At 35.7% G+C, this 22,724-nt stretch overlaps 1 protein-coding gene across 1 annotated transcript in view; it reads left to right on the top strand.

The window, feature by feature from the left end:
* ODAD2 (outer dynein arm docking complex subunit 2) overlaps window positions 1–22,724 on the top strand; it is an 88,657-nt gene that overhangs the window by 4,767 nt on the left and 61,166 nt on the right. The window contains exons 6-9 of the mRNA XM_074848862.1: window positions 561–677; window positions 3,457–3,677; window positions 5,391–5,528; window positions 5,736–5,880. Of these exons, the coding sequence (XP_074704963.1) occupies window positions 561–677; window positions 3,457–3,677; window positions 5,391–5,528; window positions 5,736–5,880 (621 nt within the window). The remainder of the gene's footprint in view (window positions 1–560; window positions 678–3,456; window positions 3,678–5,390; window positions 5,529–5,735; window positions 5,881–22,724) is intronic.

Genomic DNA, 22,724 nt, shown 5'->3' on the forward strand with positions numbered 1-22,724 from the left:
ACTCTTTCCTTACAGATAGGTTTTGTTTAGGCATAATAGTCCCTGATCTATATTAAGCAGTGACCAGATATCTTACATTCATTTTGAAGAGAGACTGATGTCCATCAGGCGTAACCCCACAAGTTGATTTCCTAAGAGTTAAAAAATCCAGGGAAATTTTGACTTAGAGTGTTTTTAATGGATGAAGCTCATAAAGCTTAGGCTAGTCAGGTCGCATTATTTTCTGATCCTTTAGACATCTGCCATACTGCACTGGAAGCTCATCTTGCCATAAGCCCTAAATTCTTTTCAGTGGAACTACACAGAGTACGATTAACTGATGGTAATTACTTGCAGAACTCTATGTAAGATCTTGATTATCTATTGGGATCCATGGAGATGATCCATGCATCTTTACAAAGCATTATTGAAGTTTGGTGGACTCTGCTGAGCATGAGGCTTCTGTGTCTAATTCATTACAGTATGATCTCTGTGCTCTTTAGCACTATTTCATGATGCAGATCAATTTACCTGTGTAAGGCAATACTATTAATAATTTTGAATTTATTCTTTTTTTTAAGGGTCAGCTAAAGGGTAAAGATGACATTCATTATGAAAGAAAAAGTGATGTATATAAAGATATTGTCACATTTTTAAGGGAGCGATCGCCTAGATTTGTAGAAAATATGGCTAGACAGGTATGTATTTACTGATACTGGGTGTATATTCTACTTTGTACAAACGTACATTGTACATTGGTAAGAATTACATTATAAACCTGACTGAATGTTTATGTTCTTTATCAAAGATAAATCTGTGATTTACTGAAGAATTTTAAAAACTCTGAAACGCATTTATTATTTTTCTTTGGATTTGTGTCAGCTTCTACTAAATATGTTCCTTTTGTAAACAGCAAATAATACACTATTTCACATATCGTTCTATCATACCTTATTATGAGGTTTGATCCAACATGTGAGGTCAGTTTCTAATTTTGCATAAAAAGTTTTTCTCATCTTCTGGTGTTACTCTTTACGGAGCCCTGGAAATGTTAAAGCAGGAAAATATGATATCCTTACGGAAAAGGTCAGCTTTTTATGACAATATTTTTCTGTGATCGAAACCAGTCAAATTTTTATCTTCATTCTTTGTAACCCAAATATAAATAATAGCCCAAGTTTTTTATGAGAACTGCCTGATTTAAGTATCAGAATTGAGAGTTATGCATCCAGCTTACACACTATGTTACTTCAGCCACTGTAAAATGCAAGTGTTTTGGCTTTTATTTAGAGCTCTACATTAGCTAAAATCACACAGTGCCACTGCAATTTTAGCTGTTTCATCTTTCCTGATAAAAACTTGTTTTTTCAGATTTCTGGTATGGTTATAACAGATTAATAACTTTGTGGTAAAATTCATTACAGGCTAAAACCTGTCAAAAGTTTTGTAGTGGTTATTTATATGCAATTTTAATTATTGCAAGAAGGAAGTATTTGACTGGGAAATTTCCTCATTGTTTACTTCTGACTTTCTGGGATGTAGGGCTGATTTTATTTTTTGGAGATATAGATATTTGTCAGTTCTGAAAGAATAGAGCATTTCAAGTTGTACACATAAATACAGTAGCTTATATTGACAGTAACGGAATTAAATTTGTAAGTTACTCTGTTTGAAAGTGCAATAGGCTCCAAAATGTGTTTTATTTATCCCATAGACAAGTATTTTTAAAATATTATGTCTGCATATTGGTTTACATTTCATAAATGTGACAATATATGGATGTTTTTAGACACAGTTACTGGTAATACATTTTCAAAGTGATTTGGCTTCATTTGATGGTCCTGAAAGGTAAAATATGGTAATAATTTAATCATTTTTACAAATACCTTTCTTCACTGGTTTTCTGCTCTTATAAAGATACTGTAGCTATTCAAGAAATGTATACACTGATTAAGTAAGAGTAAATAAATAGAATTTATCCTATTTTCCTTCAGTTGTCATATAAATCACTTAGTATTCCCTGACAGTGTAAATAAGTTTATGCTGAAGAGTATAAATTATACCATTTAATGGTTTAGGAATATCATACCATATTGGCTTGCTGAAGAGCTGATTTAGTACATTCTACATTCTAAAACTGGAATTTAAACAACTTAATACTGTAGAGCTGCAGAGCATTTGTATTTGAGGGAAAATCTTAGAACTCTGAAAAGCAGAGGAGAGCTGTATTTCCAAGGTTGTCTGCATGAAATAAATTATGACTGGAAATAGTTTTGATTTATTTTCTGAGGAGAGGAGAGCTTCAAAAAGTTCATTACATACACATATATTGCAAAACCAATTAACTTTTATAATACCTTCTTGATCTTGTTTAAGCTAACGTTTAGAATTGCTGTGTTGGCATATAGTGCTGTAGGAAACAGTTTTTAATGTGCTTAGCTGGTCAAGCTATAGCATCAATTCCCCTGTGGTTTGTCTAGTTTGTCATGTGTTAAATTGTCTTGTCTAGAGTACATTTTCAGGATGAGAGAATTAGCATGAGTTCGTTTATGATTAGACAGTTGGGTCAGCAAGCCTGGAACAGCTGATTCACATCAGAGACTAGTCAAAACCAGACCATACTGTGACAGTCTCCTTAAAACTGCCTTGAATCAGATACATGAAGGAATGTCTTCACCTATCTGGTAGTGACAGCTGCAATAATAATAATAATAAGTAATGGTTGTATGCTGTCTTTCCTGTAAAAATTGAATATGTTCCAATAGAGAATAAGAGTTGACAAGAGTCCCTTCTGTTCTGGATATTTTTGAGCAGCCATGGGACTAGGCACAGACAGCTGAAGGATTGGTAGGTGCCACTCAGCTCCATTCTTGTATGTGGCTTGATCAACAGTATTTTCTCCTGAGAGACAGAGGATGAAAAAAACCTAAATGGAATGTGTTTATATTAATTCTAAACTATATAAACTGAAATTACTTGGAACTGAAGTCTAGCAGTTTATCATAGCCTATTTTCAGTTTTACGTTCATTATTTTTTTGTGGGAATTTTTTGTAAATCCTTTATCGAGGGAAGTAGTTTTTAGATAAATTATCCATTGAAAGCAGAATGACCGTCTTTGCAATTTTATATCTTAAAACTCATTTGGAATTAGTTTCTATAAAAGTTCTTGTGTCACGAATTATTTAACATATTAGAAACTGAACAACACCCAATATTCAGGTTTGTTCAGGAAGTTCCAAATTCAGCTAGTTCATTTATTTCAAAAACTTTAATTTGCACACAGTAACAGCTACTTTCCAGATTAATATTTCATTCTTTTAAAGGCAATTTGATTTTATGCTTATAATCTAATTCTACATTTAATACATGCAGTTTTTAAGCAGAGCATCCTGGAATTGTGCTTATAGCTTACTGCTTTAATATGCATTATTCATATAACAATATCACTGACAAACCATGTCTCCATCTTTTATTAGGAATATAATTTTTTTAAAGAACCAACATATGAGAAGAATTATCAGCGTATGGAAGTAGTTGATGCTAAGGTCTCTGGCCAATCCCAGAACCTTTATGATTTTACAGAAAAGAATGTATGTGAGAAAGTGAAAAGTTCTGCAGCAAGAAGGAGATCGATTGACAAGAAGAAATTTGAGCCATCTATGAAGTGGAAGAATACTGAGCTTTCTGCTTCCCATAGATAAGTAGTTATCTTTATAATTGAATTTTCCTATAGATCTCTCTAAACTGTGCTGATGTTTGGACTGCATGCTACAGGTTTGCATTATTATCTTAAGTTAGGAGCAATAAAACAAACTTTACTACATGTTAATTTCTGAGAAGAGAGTACGCACTACCAAAGAGATTTCTCAGTTTTCTTCTGTCGTGCAACAACTTTGATGATGTTATGTCATTTCCACAGCAAAGCAGGGAAATATCTTGCAATCATCTGCAGTACTGGTCCTCCAGGACTGTGATATTATCATATTTTTGGTGTAAAATGCCCTTTAAATCAAGGCAGAGTAGACAATCTAATCTAAACCACACTTTCTGAGGGAGGCAAAAGAGATCCAGGATGGAAAAACAGGATGACTCTTACTTATACTACCAATTTTTAATGATTTCATATTATATGAGCCACTTTTCTAGCTCTGCTTAGCAACAGTGTTCACTAATGAGATTATCTCAAAGTTTGGACGCCCAGAAATAGAGTATACGTACATTGGATATTGTTGGATTTGTCTCCTGGAATCCAAACGTTTCCTGATTTTGTGTTAATGAAGAAGAACATCTGAAGGAAAGGCTTTGATTGCCATCCCACTTAAAAAAATCAGTACCTTCTCAAGTCTGCCAATTTGACATCTTGCAAGAAACTTTTTAAAGAGATTTTGGATGTGACCTAGAGTCATCAGTTTAAAAAATGTAGTTTTCCAGGGACAAGAGCTTATTTTTTTCCACAGTCATTGTTACGGTCTGTTGTTAGAGTGAAATTGGCTGAAATCATGAGTAGTAGTACTTTTTGTTGTGACTGTGATAGTATGACCAGCCCAGGCTCTAAAAGACATTTTGTTTTCACAACCTTGTAAATTAGGGACAAAAAGGAACCAGAGATTGTGCTCAGCTAGGCCTAGGAGTCATCTTGGAATATGAGGAAAGCAAGATATGTTGTATTCAGCATGATCAAAGCTATGGAACACCTTCAGTGTGTGAAGAACTAGGTAGACTAGAACTCTTCTGCCTGGAAAAAAGATGACTGGGGGACAGTAAGACAGATATAAAAAATAATGACTGGAGAGGATAAATAGGAAACAGATAGCCACTGTCCATTCTAATACAAGAATAAAGGGCATCAAATGAAAATGAGCCAGTGAGAACAGTTCAGAACAAAGGGAGAGACTTCTTCATACAACACATGGCTAGGCTCTCAGATTCTTTGCCACAGGATGATAGAGGCCAATTGTTTATGTGAGCTCAAAAAAGCAATCAGACACATTCACGGAAGAAAAATCCATCCAAAACTGTTAATACAAGGACTATCAGGAGTTCCCTGAATCACATTTTGCTGAAGAATATCTGGAAAAAATAATTTCCATGTTCTTCCATTATGATTCTGCTGCTACCTGGATAGTTGCTATTGGTCATGGTTGGAGATGGTATCCTAGCATAAACGGACCTGTGTTCTGTCTGCATATACTCATTCTTTGTTCTTGTATCACATACACGTCAGCATAATATAATTTTTCTAATATTTCACTATTTTATTAATGCAAAATTAGCCAGTTAAGACACACCATACTTTCTTTTTAATGAAATTTATTGTGTAGGTGCATAAGCTTATATGTACTGACATAATATGTGTCCAACTGTAGCTTTTTGGTTCTATGTATATATATATATAAAATAATTCTTTTTTAAATAAATGTTTTAGTGACAAGGCTGCAAAAAAAGATACTGAAAAAGAAGGGAGAAGTAGTACTGTGTCTCTGAAAATCAAAAAGAAAGCCAGTGGCATTTCTTCTGCATCTGTTAAAATACAACCAGCTTCAAAGTGGTATGGGTTACTTATTTTTCTTCCTTCAGTTTTCTAATTTTTGTTTTCCATATCTACAGTAATTACCATCATACTTAGTATTTGGCAACGTCAATTATATTTTTTTAATTCTGTTATTAGGCAGTGTTGTCATACCTGTTTAAAATGTGCTTGTACATGTTAGTTTATACCTGTTTAAAATGGGTGATGCTGTTTATTTATTTTTAGTAAAACATCAGGCAGGTTTGAAGATGTTAGTGGAAGTTCCTCAGAGACTGAGGAAGATGAAGAACAGCCTGTGCGTCGTCAGGAAGGAAACACTGATTTGCCATCAGAATACTGGGGAATTCAGAAACTTGCAAAATATTTAAAGGTAAATAAGAAGTGTTGATACATTTTATAAAAAAAAAGCGGCTACTCTTTACCTTCTACATCTGAGGACAGCAGACCAGCTCCTCATCCTTTCCACCTTCCATATATTTTAGAATAGCCCTGCTATGTAGTATGTTCAAATCCTGGAACTGTGGACTTTCCTATCACGCATTTTTTTTATCTGCTATTTTTGGCTTATATAGACCCTTAGATTAAACCATCTGTTCAGTGTTATTTAAAACTTAAGATGGTATAATTTCTTTACTAATTATTGGGTTTCTGTTTTGCTTTTTGGGTGAAACTTTCCAAGATATTTCTTTATGTGGATAATAACTTTCAAGAGTTTTTATTAAAACTGAATACTTGCCTAAAGTCTTTCATCAACTATGATTAATGTATGACTGAAGTAATTCTAATGTGGTCTTGTGTCTGGATAGATGCTGTTAGTGGACAAGAAAATGTATGATAAACAGGCATCCTCTAAAACAAAAAAATGGTTTTGTACACAGACTTGTTGAAAATCTTTTGGAACCTATAAATATAGATGTTTAGAACTCTGCGTATGTCTGAAACATGTAAAAAAACCAACAACCCTCTACTATTCTGGAAAACTCTAAAACTAACTATTTTTTTCCCTCAGGAGAAATTTCTTTACAAGTTTGTACTGGAATTTATGTACTCTAAGTTACTAATAAAAGCGCTGGTGTATTTGGTTTTTTGAGCACAGCTACAGAGTATACACATCCGACTGATAAAATGATGGTGCTGGCATTTGGTAGAGCAGAAATACTTGTGAAGAATAAGCAAAGCTTTGTCTCCTTCCAGTCTTTTAACCATTGTAGAAGAGTAACTCAGTCTTTTAAATAGTTCTCAGTTCGTGTATTTGGGACCTATGCTAGTGGTTGTAGCCAAAGAGACACAGAAAAGCATGGATAATGCAAGTGTCTCTACAGTTCTTTGTGCCTTATCTTTTCTAGCTTGGACCTCTGTATTCGTGTCATTTTGGCCATGCTAAAATAACCCTTTGCAAGTGTAATCTGGTGTAACATTCAGCATGTAACTTTCTCAGCTATCCGCTAATGCTGGACACACAATATATGCATTTTGTGTGATACAATTGCATGTTCAAGGTGTTGTGTTCAAATCTTTCGGTCTGCTAATAGCTTGCTTCTGTCTTTCTTATGGACCACCTCTTTGTACTTTTCTGGGAACTCAGCGAAATAACTGTGCTACTTCTTAGTAAAGACCCAAGGTCCTCCTGGAGAGGGTACTTGAAATTCATTACTGTTGACAAACTCCCAGAAATCATTTCATTGGCCCATATGTGGACTACCCTCTTTACTGACAAGGGTCTTCTCTTCTGGTTACATAATCCTCAAACTCCCTTTCCTCTCTAGATCCTTCATATAGTCATGTTTAGATTTTAGTATTGGACTTGATTCAATACTGAAACATATCTACACTTGCATGAAACCATTCTGAATGAAGAGTGAGAATGGCAAATAGGAAAATGTATTTTTCATGCTCCTCTGTTTTAGAAATGAGTATATTTTGTTCCAGCTGTCAACAAGCAAAATTACTTAATGGCTTAGAACTAGAAAAAGAAAGGGGAACATTTTTTATCAAATTGTGAGTACCTGTTAAGAAGTGTTTATAATACAAAATTCCATAATATGAAAAGGTTTTGTTATGAAAATTCAAATGTATACTTGTTTATGTATTCATGCACACCCAAGTCTTCCAATAGTTCTTTAAATTAGATATAAATTAAACAAAGTACTGGAAGATATACTTAAAATAGTTCTCTGTTGATTCTTAGCTACGTAAAGCAAGAAATCCCTAGTGTCAGATAAAGCTGAAAAGAGATGCCTCAGTGCCATACCACAGACAGTGGTTGAAATGTTTTATTGATGGAGTGCTACTTTAGCTTGCACATGGAATTCATTTTAATTCAAGTATAAATACTGCACTTCTGGCCAGACTTAGGAGATTTTTTGGCATTCTTGTTGTTCATGTAGGCAAGTGTTCATGACACATGCAACATAAGAGAAAATAAATTTATGACTCTGATATTTAAGTATCTACAAGCATATTTATATAGGAGCAAAAATTTCAGAGGGCTTGTGTGTCTTCAACGGGCATATACATTGTTTGCACATCTTAAAAATTTAATAAAATGCCTTCATTTGTTTGAGATACCAAGTTAGAAAATATAATAATTTGTAGGTGCAACCATTTTTTGAATGTCTGCTAAAGTAAATGTGAATCACAATTCAGAAAGACTCTATAAAAGATCAACTTGCAAACACAAAGCTTCCATTAAACCTGAAAGATACCTAGTTTTTATACCAATGTTAGATTGTCATTAAAACTTTAAAAGATGGTTGCTTCCTGTATACAGCAAACTTGCTAGATCCTGTGAATTGTGCCTGTAGGCTATGTATTTGTGTATCTCTTCATGGAGAGAAAATTCCAGTGCAGGGGAAATTCCCTCATGACTTTTTGCCCTTCTCCATTCCCCCTCCTTTCTGGGAAAGAGCAGCCATGTTGGAATTGCTCCACTGGGAAGCAGCTGCTTCTGTGGTCTGGCTCCTTGTCCTACCTTCAAGATTCTCAGGGCTGTGAAACAGAAGATGGAGCATGTGTGCTCTTGCCATGTCTCCCCATTGACTTAAGAACAGACAGCAAAGATAGATCAGTGAGCTTGGTGCTGGTGCTGTGTTAGGCATCTTTTGGGGCTAGAGTAGATAAACTTGGAATGAAGTGCCCTGTTTATGTTTGCAACAGTGAGATTCACTCAGAAGAGCCTGCTTCAGATTTCACATTTATTACAGTAGTGCTTTGAAGTATTAGATTTTGGGAGGAAGAGCTACATTTTACATGTGAAAAATTTTAGGAATAGGGTGAAGTGGCCACATTTTATAATGATCTTTTTACTAGGAGTGGCGAACATCAGGAAGAAATGCAGAATCTTCTTTGCGGCAGAGCTGGTATGTTCACTGATAAAAAAAAGGAGAGAAAAAAAGGGTGAGAGCTGGGCACAGTGCTTTGTGCTGCCTGCTGTTGAGCACTGTTTATTGCCAGTTTTGAGATAAAATTGAGATGTTGAGAAGTGAATTGGGGCTGGTGACTGTGCCAGGAATAACTCCAATCTCCAGAATAAGACTTTAATCCCTTAAGTCCTTGTACTGCTTGGTTTTGGTTCCCTGTAAGGGTGTGATTTATATCTACACCTATGACAGGGTGAGCTCTGGATAGAGTTCTGCAGGACCATGTCAGTTACAGAATTCTTCCTTCAGTTTCTTACCTGGAATGTCATTCTACTTCTGGCTTCATTTCAGGGGTACACTAGTGAAAGCAGTCAAATCTCACACTTCATGTAAAATATTCACTAATTTCATATCTGTTTTGAATTACTCCAGTTTGAACAACCTCATTCCCAGAGCAGCATTATGTTTCTTTTCTACGTTGGAGTCATAGGTGGACAAACCTGATGTCTCTCCGCAGCTGTTTGCATCTTGTGCCAGGCCCAGGAGCTGGGGAAAAGGCTGTGGTCACATGACTCAGTGAAATCTCATTCACTGGACAAGGAAAAGGTTGAAAGAACGGTGGGATACACTGGGCGTATTCAGGTCTTCTCCACAACTGCGTTTTGGCAGGACCTGTGGAAGGCTGCTGCATTCAAGCAACATTTCTGTAGCTGGCAGGAGACCCCTCTGTATTTGGCTGATATTACATAAAGATGGCAAACAGATGAGGGAGGCAGGAATGCACAGGAATATTCCTTCTGGTCTTTGCCTCTTCCCTTTTCTTTCTCTCCAGCTCTAAAAGACCTCACATATCTCTAGACAATTGGCTCAAGGAAATGAAAGTCTTAAGAGATCAAAGCTACGGTGCATGTGTTGCAGCGAGTATTGGCTGGGCAAGACCTACTGCCCATCACTTCTGCTTTCCCTTTGCAGTGCGAGCAGAGCTGACCCAGAAGGATGTAGTGTGGCTGCTGCACCACAGGCAGAGTTTATTTCCTTTTCTCAGGAAGCTCAAATTTATCAGTTAGGGAAATGCAACTGTGTGTTGGCTTGCAGGAAGGAATAGTGGATCCCCAGCTGAGCTCTTTGTACATGGAGGGCACTAGCATTCTTGGGGAAGAAATGCAGAAGGTTATCTAGTGAAATGATGCAGGGAGGCTCTGCCAGGAGCTAAGATGCAGGATCTGAAATGAGAGGTTTGTGCAGATATTGTTGATAAACAGTGTGGGATAGTTTTATTCCCCAGGAAAAGACAGGGAGACATCTGGAGGTTGGAATTTAGGGGCTTGGCGCAAACCAGTGTGCAGGAAATCCATGTATGCATGAAGGGTAGGAATGTGGACAAGGAAGGTCCAAACTATTATAGAAACAGGGAGCCTGTTTCAGAACATTTGAGAACCAAATCTTAAATGCAAGGGGGAGCACAATGTGACGTTTCTCTGCTTGGAGGGGAAGAAGGCAGCAGTCAACAACTGTTTGCACACTTCTCTACTATGCATTAATACAAAGTCAGTCACAGTTTACTTCTGAGACTGGTCACATCTGAGGTCTAAGGTTTTAGACATCTGAAAAATAGGTATCTTCCTCATAAAAATTTGTGATAGAAAACATCCAGCCTTTCAAAATAAATTATTGCTTTCTTGTGTAAATGAAAATTGTGTAGCAGTCTCAGCCCTCCTGTGGTTTAACAGGTGGTGTATACAACAACTCTTTTATATGAACCAATTATAAATTTATGGCACTTGTGAAGACATTGATGTGGCTTGTAGATTTTTCTCAAAATTTGTATGAAATAGAGGATAGACACAATATTTTTTAACCGCATAATGGAAAAATGTAGTTTCTTAATTTATAATGGTGTTGGAAATATTCCAAATTATTAAGATTACAGTAGTACTCATTATAAAAATTTAAATCAGCTTCATGAACTATGCATGGATTAAGAAATCTATTGTATTTTGGGATTAGCAGAGAAGTAATTCTGTTTTATTCTAAAATGCAGAACCTCAAAAGAGACATGAACATGTTAGCCTAAGGAATAAAATGGGTATTCAAATACTAACTCATTTAAAGTGAAACTACACAAAAAGTAATTTTAAATTTTGTAAGACAAGAAAAAATAATATTAGTGTTACAGTGTACCCACTAAAGTACCAGTTGTTTGTTTACTTATTTTACACGTTGTAATACTGCTCAAAAATGTTGTGGCAGTCGTAGAAAAAGTCTAAAATCTCTGGTGTTTATGAATATTCCTGAACAACAAACTGCACAGAGAACTGCAAATACAAATTCTGAGGAACTAGCTCTCTCTTTGTTGACTCATATTCCCAGGAAGACTTACTGGTGGGTAGAACTTCACAACTATAATTGGATACTTAGTGATTAACATAGAAGTTATGAATTTGGTCAGATACATAACCAACTTAGAAGTTATTTTGTGTGCAAAAATATCAAAGAAATCTATCTGTAATCTTAAAATCTGGCCCTAGATGTGGAATAGATGCAAATATTGGAATCTAATAGTGGAAGTAAATATCTAATCTGTGTAGGAAATATATTGCACATTATATTATTTTTTCCACAATCTGTGGATAAGTTAACTTTTTTCTTTATAATATCATGTTAGCAAGACTTGCATGCGATTATATTTTAGTTATTAAATACAAAAGAAGCATATATAAGTGCACATAAAATATTTTTGTATATAAAATAGCTTTGCCAATGTGTAATTCATTTCCTTCAGGGCTGACCAACTTTGCAGATAATTTACCTGACCTTATTAGTAGAGTGTCTAACCATAAATCTTCTCTCTTCCCTTTTGAAAGTATATGGTGGGGTAATATGAAGGAGGTTATTCAATTGAACTGAAAGATCAAAATGAAAAATAAATTTTGCTGTAGTTTGGCTAAATGGTAGACTGTTGTTTTTCAGAAAATGCCAAATGTATGAGACATAATTATATGCCACCTGCTAGTGTTTCTAGGTACATGTTTGGTTAACCTGGCAGCCTTAGCAAACCTGGCAGCTTTCATATCACTCTCTTCTCCACTGTTCATGAACATCTCTAGTTCCCATCTTCCAGTATTGGCCAAGATTTTTTTTTTAATTTCAGGAAATGTGATTACTGAAAAAAAAAAGTAATAAAAATATGGGAAAACGGCATTTTATACTTAAGATATGTATTTTTTCACAACCTAGCCGGTGCTGATTGTGAAAAAGAAATTTTTTTTATGATAAATTTACTGGGTAGGAAATATTGGCAATGGTGACCTCTCAAATTATTATTATAATTGGCAAGTCTGAAGCACTTGCATAGCTCTCTCCTCAAAATACTGTACAAACAATCATTCCTCATCACAAGAGACATATAAAATTCATAACAGCCAGTTGATTTTTGACCATTAACACCTACTCTGATGAATTTCTGTGTAGTGGAGCTTTAATTAATGTTCTGAGGGTCACCCATTCCTAAGAGTTTCATAGCTGATGAGATGAAAGACAAGATAGAAATGAAGAAAAAAGAAGCAAGAAAAAGTAGAATTCAACAAAAAAAATGAGAAAGAAGAGATGGTATATCAAAAATTAAGGGCTGAGGAAAAGAATGTAAAATAACTGGTGTTTGAGTCTCCTCTTTCTGCAGGATTGTATCCTATTGTAAAAGTGGGTAGTTAAATTAAGAAGCTACTGTTTTGACACTATAACTACTATACCTCTAAAATAATTGTAAATTGCCACAGCTGTCTCAGTCTGACTTAAGGCTTTATAAACATGAAGTAGGCAATCAAATAGTTGGCTTTCCTAAAGAATTAGAACATGATTGTGTCTGAAAGCTACCAAGAGTTTTAAGAAGTGACAACAACATTCTTCATTGGTCTTAATTGTTCCACAGTGGATCTAGGCTCAATTTAATCACAGTTATTTCAGAAGCATGCCTGTGCTTCAGCCATGTCTTCATCTATATTTGTTTCTCCTATGCTCTCACTAAGCTCAGTTTTTACGTTTGTTTTATTTATCCAGAGAACATTTGTCTCTTAGTTTTTTGTAAACTATTAGTATAATTTGGCTTTTCTTGCAAAATCTTTTGTGGCTGGTTTCAAATGATACTGTCTTTTTTTGTTGCTCAGTGCTTATGAAGCTTCAACAGCGTGCTAGCTCTCCAGTAGTCTATACAGGCACAGGTCCTTCCTAGTTCAACCTCATTAAATTTTCTCCACATATTCACTTCCACTGGGTTCCCAAGTGAGTTGGATCCATAAAAATAAAATATCTGTAATAACATTAAGGATTTTATTCTCTTTGTGAGCCAAGTGCTAGACAAAATCAAAATTGCTTAGGCAGGTCTCACACTGTCACACAAGGGAAGCAGTACATATGTATTATGGGCAGCGTATGTCACATCTCCAAGTCTGCCTTTGGGATTTACAAGTATCAATGTTAAATTAAAAACCAGTAGTGCTGTTTGTGTAGGATTTTTTTAAAATTTCATCATAGCTCCTTTTCTCTTTCTCATTCAGTCCTCATTTCCTGCTAATTTCTGCATGTTCTGTGTAAAAATATATATGCTTTGTTTTCCTCAGATGAAGTGGCCAAAGGCAGGGAGGGGGCTGTATCCTTGTTCTAGTGCCAAGACATAAAAGTCAATACCTAGATTTGGATTCATCTCACCTAGGTCTAAATATAAACAGAGTAGGTGTTTGTAGCTGAGCTGGGCATCCAAGGCTACCTTTATGATCAGTAGAAAAAATAGGCACTTTAAGGATGTGATTCATCTGATATTTTAAGCATCTAATTCAGAGTGAGATGGATCACGTTTTCAACTTGATCTCAATTAACAGGAACGTAGGATGGCTATAGATGACTCGGTCTTAATTATCAGGAATGTAGGATGGCTGTAGATGAGTGAATTTAGACAGATGACTCCCATCCCCACAGTCTTGTGCATGTGAAATCATCAGTGAGTATAATGTGAAGTAGTCCTCTGAAGGCATGCTCTTGCTCCAGATTCTTTATGTATTTGGAAGTAGGGGTTTGCATGCTTTCTGGCCTTTTTTCCTTGGAGTGCTTTGTAAAGATTAGCCTTTTTGGTAACAGCCTTAGAAACTAATTGGCAGTCCTCAGTTAGTGGGAGAATTAATTGATGGGAATCTGCAAGATACCTATGTTCTAACTTTGACCTAGCCAGCTTAGTGACTGTGCTTGAGCTTTGTTTATATAGACATGTGACCAGGATCCTATAGGTTTATCTTGCTTCTAGTTCTTCAGAAGGGTTTCAGTAGACCAGACCTGCTGGCTTTGCACAGCTCTTTACTTTCTTATCACCATATGCTGCACTGCCTTTAGAGCTCTTCAGGGAGTGGGCTGCAATGTATCCTCACATTTTTAGGATGGTTCTTCTGACACTATGTTGGTGAACAAAGAGAGAGGCTATCTGGATTCTGGAGAAAAGCAGGAGTAACATCTGGAAGGAATTTGCAAGAATTAGCTGACCAAAAAAACAGCAACATGCGGAGATTTTGTGACATCTGACTGAGATTGATGCTGTCTGAGCAATCAGAAAAGCGAAGTAAAAAACCCAGTAATTTCTACACAGATGCAAAGGACCTTAATCTGCCTTCTGGTCACTAAAATATGCATGTGTCCTTTCTTTGAGGTATCATACGAATCTAAGTTACTCACTGTTCTGAGAAACAGCATTTTTGTTCTCTTCTTCCAGGAATCACTTTTAAGTTTATATCTTTGCCTTCTGAGTTACCTTGGTCTATACTAGCCCAACCAGCTGTTCTTACCTATCTATACCGGCACATACATCTAAGAGCTTGTTTGTTTGTTCTTCTTGCAAAACAAATTCAGTCATATTTAGCCATTTTCCTGAAAGAACATTTTTTGTTCAGTTGATATCTTTTAGCTAGTTGGTATCTTTTAGGAGGGAGATTGCACTGGCAGTGTAAAGGGCATCTGTATGGGATGGGAGGGAATTGGGAGCAAAGCATAGCTCATGGACACCATGAGCCCTAGGTGTTCGCTGCTCATGTCAGAGACATTTTGAAGGCTGTTGAAGGATTACTGTAAGGTAAATTTGTTTCAAGGGCTTGTGATTCATGTAGCGTCACATATGACTTCAGCCAGAGTCTGACAGCAGAAAGGGAGGAACGAAGGAAGGTAAAGACTACTCTCAGGTGGAAGCCTATATAAAAAAAAGTTTACCGGTAACTGGGCTCAAATGTTTAAATTTAAGGAGATAGCCCTGGACAGTATAGGACTGCAGCAGTTTTAGGTTGAATAAAGTTAGTCTTGAGTGCCATGGCCTGATTCTGTTAAACTTGATAAAAGGGCTCTTTGCTGGCCATGTAGAGGTTTTCAGGTCTGCAGCCAGCTTTGTTCAGGACACAGAGTATCCAGATACTTGTATAAAATCAATGATCTTGTGATGAAATATCTGAAAATAACTCTCTAGTCAGCCTGCAAGAGCTGAAGGCGTTGTATTGTTTGTATAGACACTGTAGACTCATGACAGTGTATTCAGGCTTACCATCAGTATAGGTACCATACCAGCACTGACGTCCTTTATATCTGAAGAAGACACAAATGCGGAAGACTTGGGTGTGGTGCACACACTCACTTATCCTATCTTAATGTCCATGATGATCCTCCAGGCTCTGAGTTATTACAGAGAGGCTAGTCTTTTTGTATAAATAGTTACTATTGCTTTAGAGCAGGCAGCAAGACGAATACAAATATCTTCTTTAACCTCACAGTTGAAGGTGTTTTGTCAAGCGGTGAGTGGTATTGGCCATGTTTCTGATGTTCATCAGGCAGGCTGAGTATAGGTATGATGACATTGCACACTGCTATTACAGCTACTGTTGCAATGGAGTTCCTACCCCCAAATGATTTGTTACTTGATGGTAGAAGTTAGCATGACCATTTCTAGAGGGAGTTGTCTGATGTTTTGGCCACAGGTGTAGGCATGCAGAAAGCTTTGCATTTCAATACCAGAGAGCACTGAATGGAACAACTGTCCTTATTGTTTGTGACTTACCAGGTGTGTAAGCCTCTGTTCTCCAGAGCAACCTCTTCTGAAAGTGAGGGGAGGGCAGGACAGTGACTGAGATTCAGTATGTCATGAACCAAACAAACGAGTGAGCAATCTTCCTTCTGTTGGGGCTGAAGACATGTGTGGCCTGTCACTTTCAAAAACATGGCCCTGTCATCAAGGATGCTGAGGTAAATCAGGTTCAGGGTCTCCATCTCTGTTGGTGATAGTGGCAGCTGAAGGCAGTGTACTGCTGGAGAGATAAGGTGGTACCAAGGAGGGTGGCTTCTCTTACAGAGAATGGCAGAAGGTCATGGTCTGTGCATTAAGTAAAGCAATTCGCATATGCTAAGGGCCTGTTGTGGTGAGCGGAGGAAGTCTAGGATGGCTGCTGAAGCTGAGTTCGTTCATGGTGAATGTCATTGGGAGACTATGGTGTGAGTTGGAGACAATCTAAGACTTAGTCTGTAAATACAGTTACCTCAAGGCACTTTTCCAGATAAACTGAAGTCTGAACTCCAGTATGGCTACCAAAGGTACTACAGGTGGTCTGTGGTAACTAAAACCTAAGCCAGAGCTAAAACTCAGAATGACCTCAGTGCTCACACATTCTCTTGAATGGTGACATTTTGCAGTTACAGTAGTTTCTGATGGATCAATTACATTAAAACCAAAGCAATATCTGTTGCAGTGATCTGATCTAGAAATCACAGTGGGATTGTGGGTTTGTTGTGCACATTACAATATTTTTATTTTTCTCTCCAAATTTATCTAGGATTGAAAAGAGTGTGGTCCACTGTCTTTACAAAATTGTCCAGGTGCAACTGGGGAACAAATACAGTCCTAAACTGAAAACTGAGAATAAGATAAACTTGCACTGTTAAGATATTATATGTTACCTTGGACAGGTTTTCTGTGGTTTTGGGGTCAGCATTTCACTCTGTCCAAGTTTGAAGTTTGAGAAGTTACTGGGAAAAACATTCTACTATTCTTAGTCCAATGAAGTAAAAGTACATATGTTGCACACAAACTACATTGACTTTTACCTCCTCTATAGCAGAATCCAATTACTATGAATCAGAAAAGGAAAGCTAACAGAATGATAACATGTCTTGGGAGAAGTTTCAAGAGTTACCTAACAAAACCTTCTGGTTCACTCAGAAGATAATAGACTTATTCTTTTGTTTGGAAACTCATTTCTTTTCAATTTCATAAAATATGGTGACAATTTAAACTCACTGTCTGGGTCATAACCTATATGCCACTTCTGCCACTGTGAAGGCTCAGGGTCCAGGTATTCATCTGCCCCTAAAACCATGCAGCTTCTGTGCAGGGTTTTAGTCCAATGTGAATGTTCTGGATTTTGTGATGCCTGTGATTTTCCACTGGCTTTACTTATATTAATCTGTGTAGTTTACATACTGCCAGGCTGTAGCCAAAGAACACCAGAAGATTCAGGAAATGGGGCAGGGAATTATTCCATAACTCAGTTATACTTGTCCATAACTCATCTCTTAACAAGTTGCAGCTTGTATGTTTTATAAACTAAAATGAAAAATTGGAAGTAGTATTTAAACCAAAACAAAAACTGTTTAAAGTGTTTAAAGGTTCACTAGCATAGAAAAATTGCCTTGCTGAAGAATATTATATATATAATACTGCAATACTCAGTCTTTCTTTAAGCTTTATCAGAATTTATTTAAAATTTGAAATATTTTCCATCAGAACATTACAAAATGGTCTGTGATTAGAGAGAGTAAAGTTCAACAGAAAATCAAAAAGTCACAAAGGTACAAATGAAGAATTCTGTTTCATACTTTACTACTTATTTTGGCTTTTTTGTTTTATAAAATGGCAATATTTTAATAATATTTTGGGCTTGGATTCCACTTAAAATTCTAGGAGTTTTTTCATTTCATTAATGACTTTTAATTAAATAATTTCTGGTATAACAATAAAGGTTTCTATAATTTGACCTACTTTCTTTTAGGTATCACAGAAATCTATTTAGTTTGTTCAATATTTTCTAAAAAGATATTGACTTGATATGTTTGCTCTTAATTTTGTCAAGTATATTGTAATTGCTATTCAGATTATATATACTCATAATCAAAAGTAGGGTATTATTGTACATAAGAATGACAAAACTGCCCACAAACAGTAATTTTTTTCCTGTTATTCAGTTATAGGCTTACTATCACAAACATGCATGTTAAGGTAACTATCCAGTACTTACTTAATCCAGTAAATAAAATGAACTTTCAATATGGCAAAATAAACTTCAGCCATAGGTTTGAACGGAAAAAAAAATCCTTCATATTGCCATGCAGCCAAAACCTTTCTCTCAGGAAACTGAAATACATTATAACTTTATTGTAATGTTTATATTTTTCTATGCATGTATGTGCGTTTTACTACAAATTGGGCAACGCATTTGGAATCATCTTGTTAGTGCTTTTATTACTTGTGCTCCAATAATGCCTTTAGATTTCAGTTGAAAGTGGGGAACAAAGATACTAGGAAAAGGCATCTGGCCGGTAGCAGGCAAGAATTTCATCAAAGGTCTCAAGGACCACTGGTATCCTGAGTCCAGGTATGGTGCCTTTCTCATAAAACCATCCTTTCTCTAGCGTCAATTGTGTCAATCCTTAACTCTGATACAGGTCTGTGCTGTAGGAAGATCAGTCAAAGTGCCATAATTATGCCATATATGATGTCAGAGGATTCACGCAAAAGGAACAGGGTAATACCTGCCATAAAGTGGACTGTACCATGTTAGATATTCCATAGGTCTCCTGTACAGCTCCTATACAGTCTCAGCTATCTGAAAAGCTAATGTTTCCTCCTGCTGGGAGATCACCTGCACAAACTTTAATGATGTTTACCCTTTCCAGAGATGACTCTAGAGGAAATTTTGTATCTTTCTTTCTTAGTCTACTGAATTGAGATCATAGTTTCAAAATTTAAAACTTTGTATTGTCTAGGAAGGGTTTTAATTAGGATGGGACATGTAATATTGAAATCTTAAGCCTGTATATTTTATTATCTATTATCTGTATCTATGGTCTTATTATCTATTATGGATCAATCATCTTTTTTTTAAAGAAGAGAAGGAAATACTGATCAAAAACATTTAATATTTACAAAATTTCACAGTAATAAAAGTTCACAAAAAATAAACAATAGAAAATAGGGCTAGAGCAGAATGCAGAAGGTCATTTACTCCATCTGCTTGCCTCCAAAACAGCATCAATTCTTTGTGTGTCTTCTGGACAAATATTTCTGTAACCTTTCTTGTGACAGAGATTTCATAACTGCTGTAAGCAATGTATTCCAAAATTCAAATATTCTTACCATTAAAACAGTTTTTCTAAAACCTAGCATAAATCAGCCCTGATGCCATTTAACCCCATTATTTCTTGTCTTAGTCACAATGGGTCTGGAGAACAGATGATTGTCTTTGTAGCTGTTCTTTAAACCACCTTCTTATTCTCTTCATCTCTAGAGTAAACAGCTCCAGTTCCTCTGTTTTTCTGTGTAGATCATACTTTTGAGATATTTTGCTGTCCTCCTCTGGTCTTCATCAAGTTGGTCAGTACCTTTTTTGAAGTATGATACCTAGGATGAACTTAAACTATGGTTTTATCAGTGCCAAACTGGAGAAAGATGGTTTCTGGTATCTTACAGGTTACAAATCTAGTTATAAGTCTCTCTGTAAAGTTTGCTTTTTTGTCTGACAACACTGATATTGATAGGTAATACCTATGCTGTGTTCCATTGTCAACACCAGATCTTTTCTGCAGTTCTGCAAACTAATCATGGTCTTTGGCATCAGCCAACTCTCAGTACCACAGAGCAGATTCCATTAAGCTCAGCTAGTATGAAAGCATCTAAGTTATCCAAGTTCTTACTGACTAGTTATGTCCTTCACATAAGCAGACTGTTTACTCCATCATTATGACATTAAGTATACATTACTAGAACATAGTAAAGACTAATGCATAAAAAAGACCCATTAATGCTATTAGCTTTCTTGGTTTCATTTGTTGAAAGCTTGCCATTGACTAGGTTTTTTCACTAAGAGGTTTTTTCCTCTTGATTATTAAGAAGTATCAGACAAAATGATGGTTTTAATTTGTGTGTCCCTTGGTAGTCATATTTTGGTTTGTGTCCTTATATGCTTGTGTTATTCTTTTATCTTCATTCTTAGCTATTTGATCTTGTCCTCTCTCTCTGTATGCTTCCTGAGTTTCATCCAACTGAAGAGCTCATGATTTTGCCTCATTAATCTCTTTCTACACTTCCTGTTCTTCATCCTCAATGACATCTTTGCTTTTGCACTCATTATGTAATTTTTTAAAGACACTGATGACTCTTCTGAGCTTCCTCTTTCCTTCTTTCCCATTACATCATGCCTTCTGGTTTCCTGAATTTACAAAACAACAATGGATGAATTTATGGCCTCCTACTAGCTTTAATTTAATTGCAATTTGATACACTGTTGTTTAATTATTGTACCTGGGCAACCAACCTTCAAACTGCCCTGACATGTTGGGATTCAAGATGATTTCGTCTGCTTTAGGAGGTAATGGCTGCAAAATAAGCACAAAGCTATCTTTGCCACTTCTTTTCACTGTAAAATGCATTGAACAAACTTACAGAGAAAAAAATGAAATGCTTAAGAATATAAAAAATGACCCTATAGCTAATTTTGTTTTTTTCCATCCCACTGGAACTCTCTTGTGGCTTAAGAGGCCCTAGGATGACCTTAAATGCTAATTTTACCAAATATTAGCACCAGTAACTAAGTGGGTAACTATTTTCCACCACTGCTGTTGTTGAGGAGCCACCATAACTTGAGATTATAGAAATGTAGAACGGTTTGGGTTGGAGGGGACCTTTAAAGATCATCTAGTTCCAACTGCCCTGCCATGGGCCAGGACATCTTTCACTAGATCTTTGAGCAGTGTGTGGCTGGCATGCTGTATTTGAATGTGTTTCTGCCAGATGGTGTCAGAAAGTACTTGAATACTTCGGAAGCAGCATCCAGCATTCCCTGAGATCATAAGGAAGAATTCCTGAGGGTCCAAGGATTTTTAAATGGAAAAAGATAGGACACTAAGCAAGCCAGTGAAAAGGAGGCCTGGATGCAGCCAAAAGTTTATGCATCTTCCACCTTGCTGTGCACTCAGAATGGACTGACGCATGGAGCCATATTTGGAGAAACATTGCCAAATAAGGCTGTTTCTAGTATAGTGGTGACTAAACCTGCAAGACTGGACTCACAGATACCAAATTTATATACAGTCTTATCATTGTCTAAAACAGTTACTTTTGTATGCATACATTAAAAGTTTTAACAAGATTAATTTATGCATTATTGTATTATAAAAGTCATCTGTTAAACACCCCAAAAATAAAAGCAAGACAGGCTTTGCTACATTCTTTATAGTTCTGTAATTCTCACTTGTGACCTCTGAGTATCATAATAGAGACATTACACATGCATTGCACAGAAGATGTTTTACTGATAGTGTAGCAGTGATACTGTTTTATTTTCATTTAATTTGTGAATATATATATTATACCACTATATAGGAAGAAAGGCACATTTTAAATTAAATCTGTGTTTAATTTCAAGCCTTAAAATTGATTGTTGATTTGCCAGTAGAGTTTATTTTGCATCCAGCATATCAGTTTTCAAATGGTATAACAACATGATGCAGATTTTATGTCAATTTAATGGAGAAGTAACTAGTTCCATGCATGTTAAAATTTATGCTGTAAGTACTGCAAGACTTACTGTAACGATAACTTCAAGAAACAAAAAATAACTGTTGAAACCATCAGTAATATTTCTTATTTTGTAGAACTGTTGCTTCAGCACATACGAAAAATATTTTATTGTGGTTTTATTTTAAAAATACTTAAAGTGGTGTGTGCATTTTTGAAGCTGAAAAAAATTAAATGCATATATATATTTTATATGCAGCTCTTTTTTATTTAAGAGAATTAAAATTTGTTTATTTTTTAAAAACCTAGTCCATATTAAATGTCATATGCCAACCATTATACATGTAAGATAAGTGAATTATGAGTTATTGTGTTATGTATAAATGTAGTTTCACTGTAGGAGAAGCGCTCCTCAAATGAAGAGGCATTGCTTGTCAGGTTAGCAATATACTTCTTACATTTATGTAAAATAATAAAAAGACAAGTTTTCTCTTTAAACACCCGTTGCAAAATTTTTATAATACAAAGCAAAGTAAATGACAAAGTCTATGCTATATGAAAAGACCACAGATTTCATAAAAGGAGAGCTGTTAGTCCTTTTGAGCTACAGAATGTTCTGTGTAGTTTTATAATCATATCTTACAGATTTTTTAAAAAATCATTTAGAGTTTGATATATGTGGATAAAATGATTTCTCTAGGAAAACATTTGAGAGGTTGTTACAATATTTTATTCCCTAGGACATAGTTTCAAAATAGATCAAAATATGTTCTTAAAGCAAAACATGTTTCATTTTCTTCTGAAGTCAAGTTGATAACAATGATTAACAAAAGATAAAAAAAATGTAGGAATCTTTCTTTAGGACTGTCTATATTACAAACGTTAAAAAATACCTTTACATTTAACCAGTTTTCTGTGGGGAAATTCTGTGGATATCTATTGTTACAAGAAATTTAAGCAAAAATGATCTATGAAGCACCATCCACATACACTTAATTGATTAGCAGAAGTGTTTTGTCTGATGTAAGTTACTGATCTGAAACTTTATAA

This window comes from Strix aluco, chromosome 1, assembly GCF_031877795.1.
Source record: "Strix aluco isolate bStrAlu1 chromosome 1, bStrAlu1.hap1, whole genome shotgun sequence".
Lineage (NCBI taxonomy): Eukaryota > Metazoa > Chordata > Aves > Strigiformes > Strigidae > Strix > Strix aluco.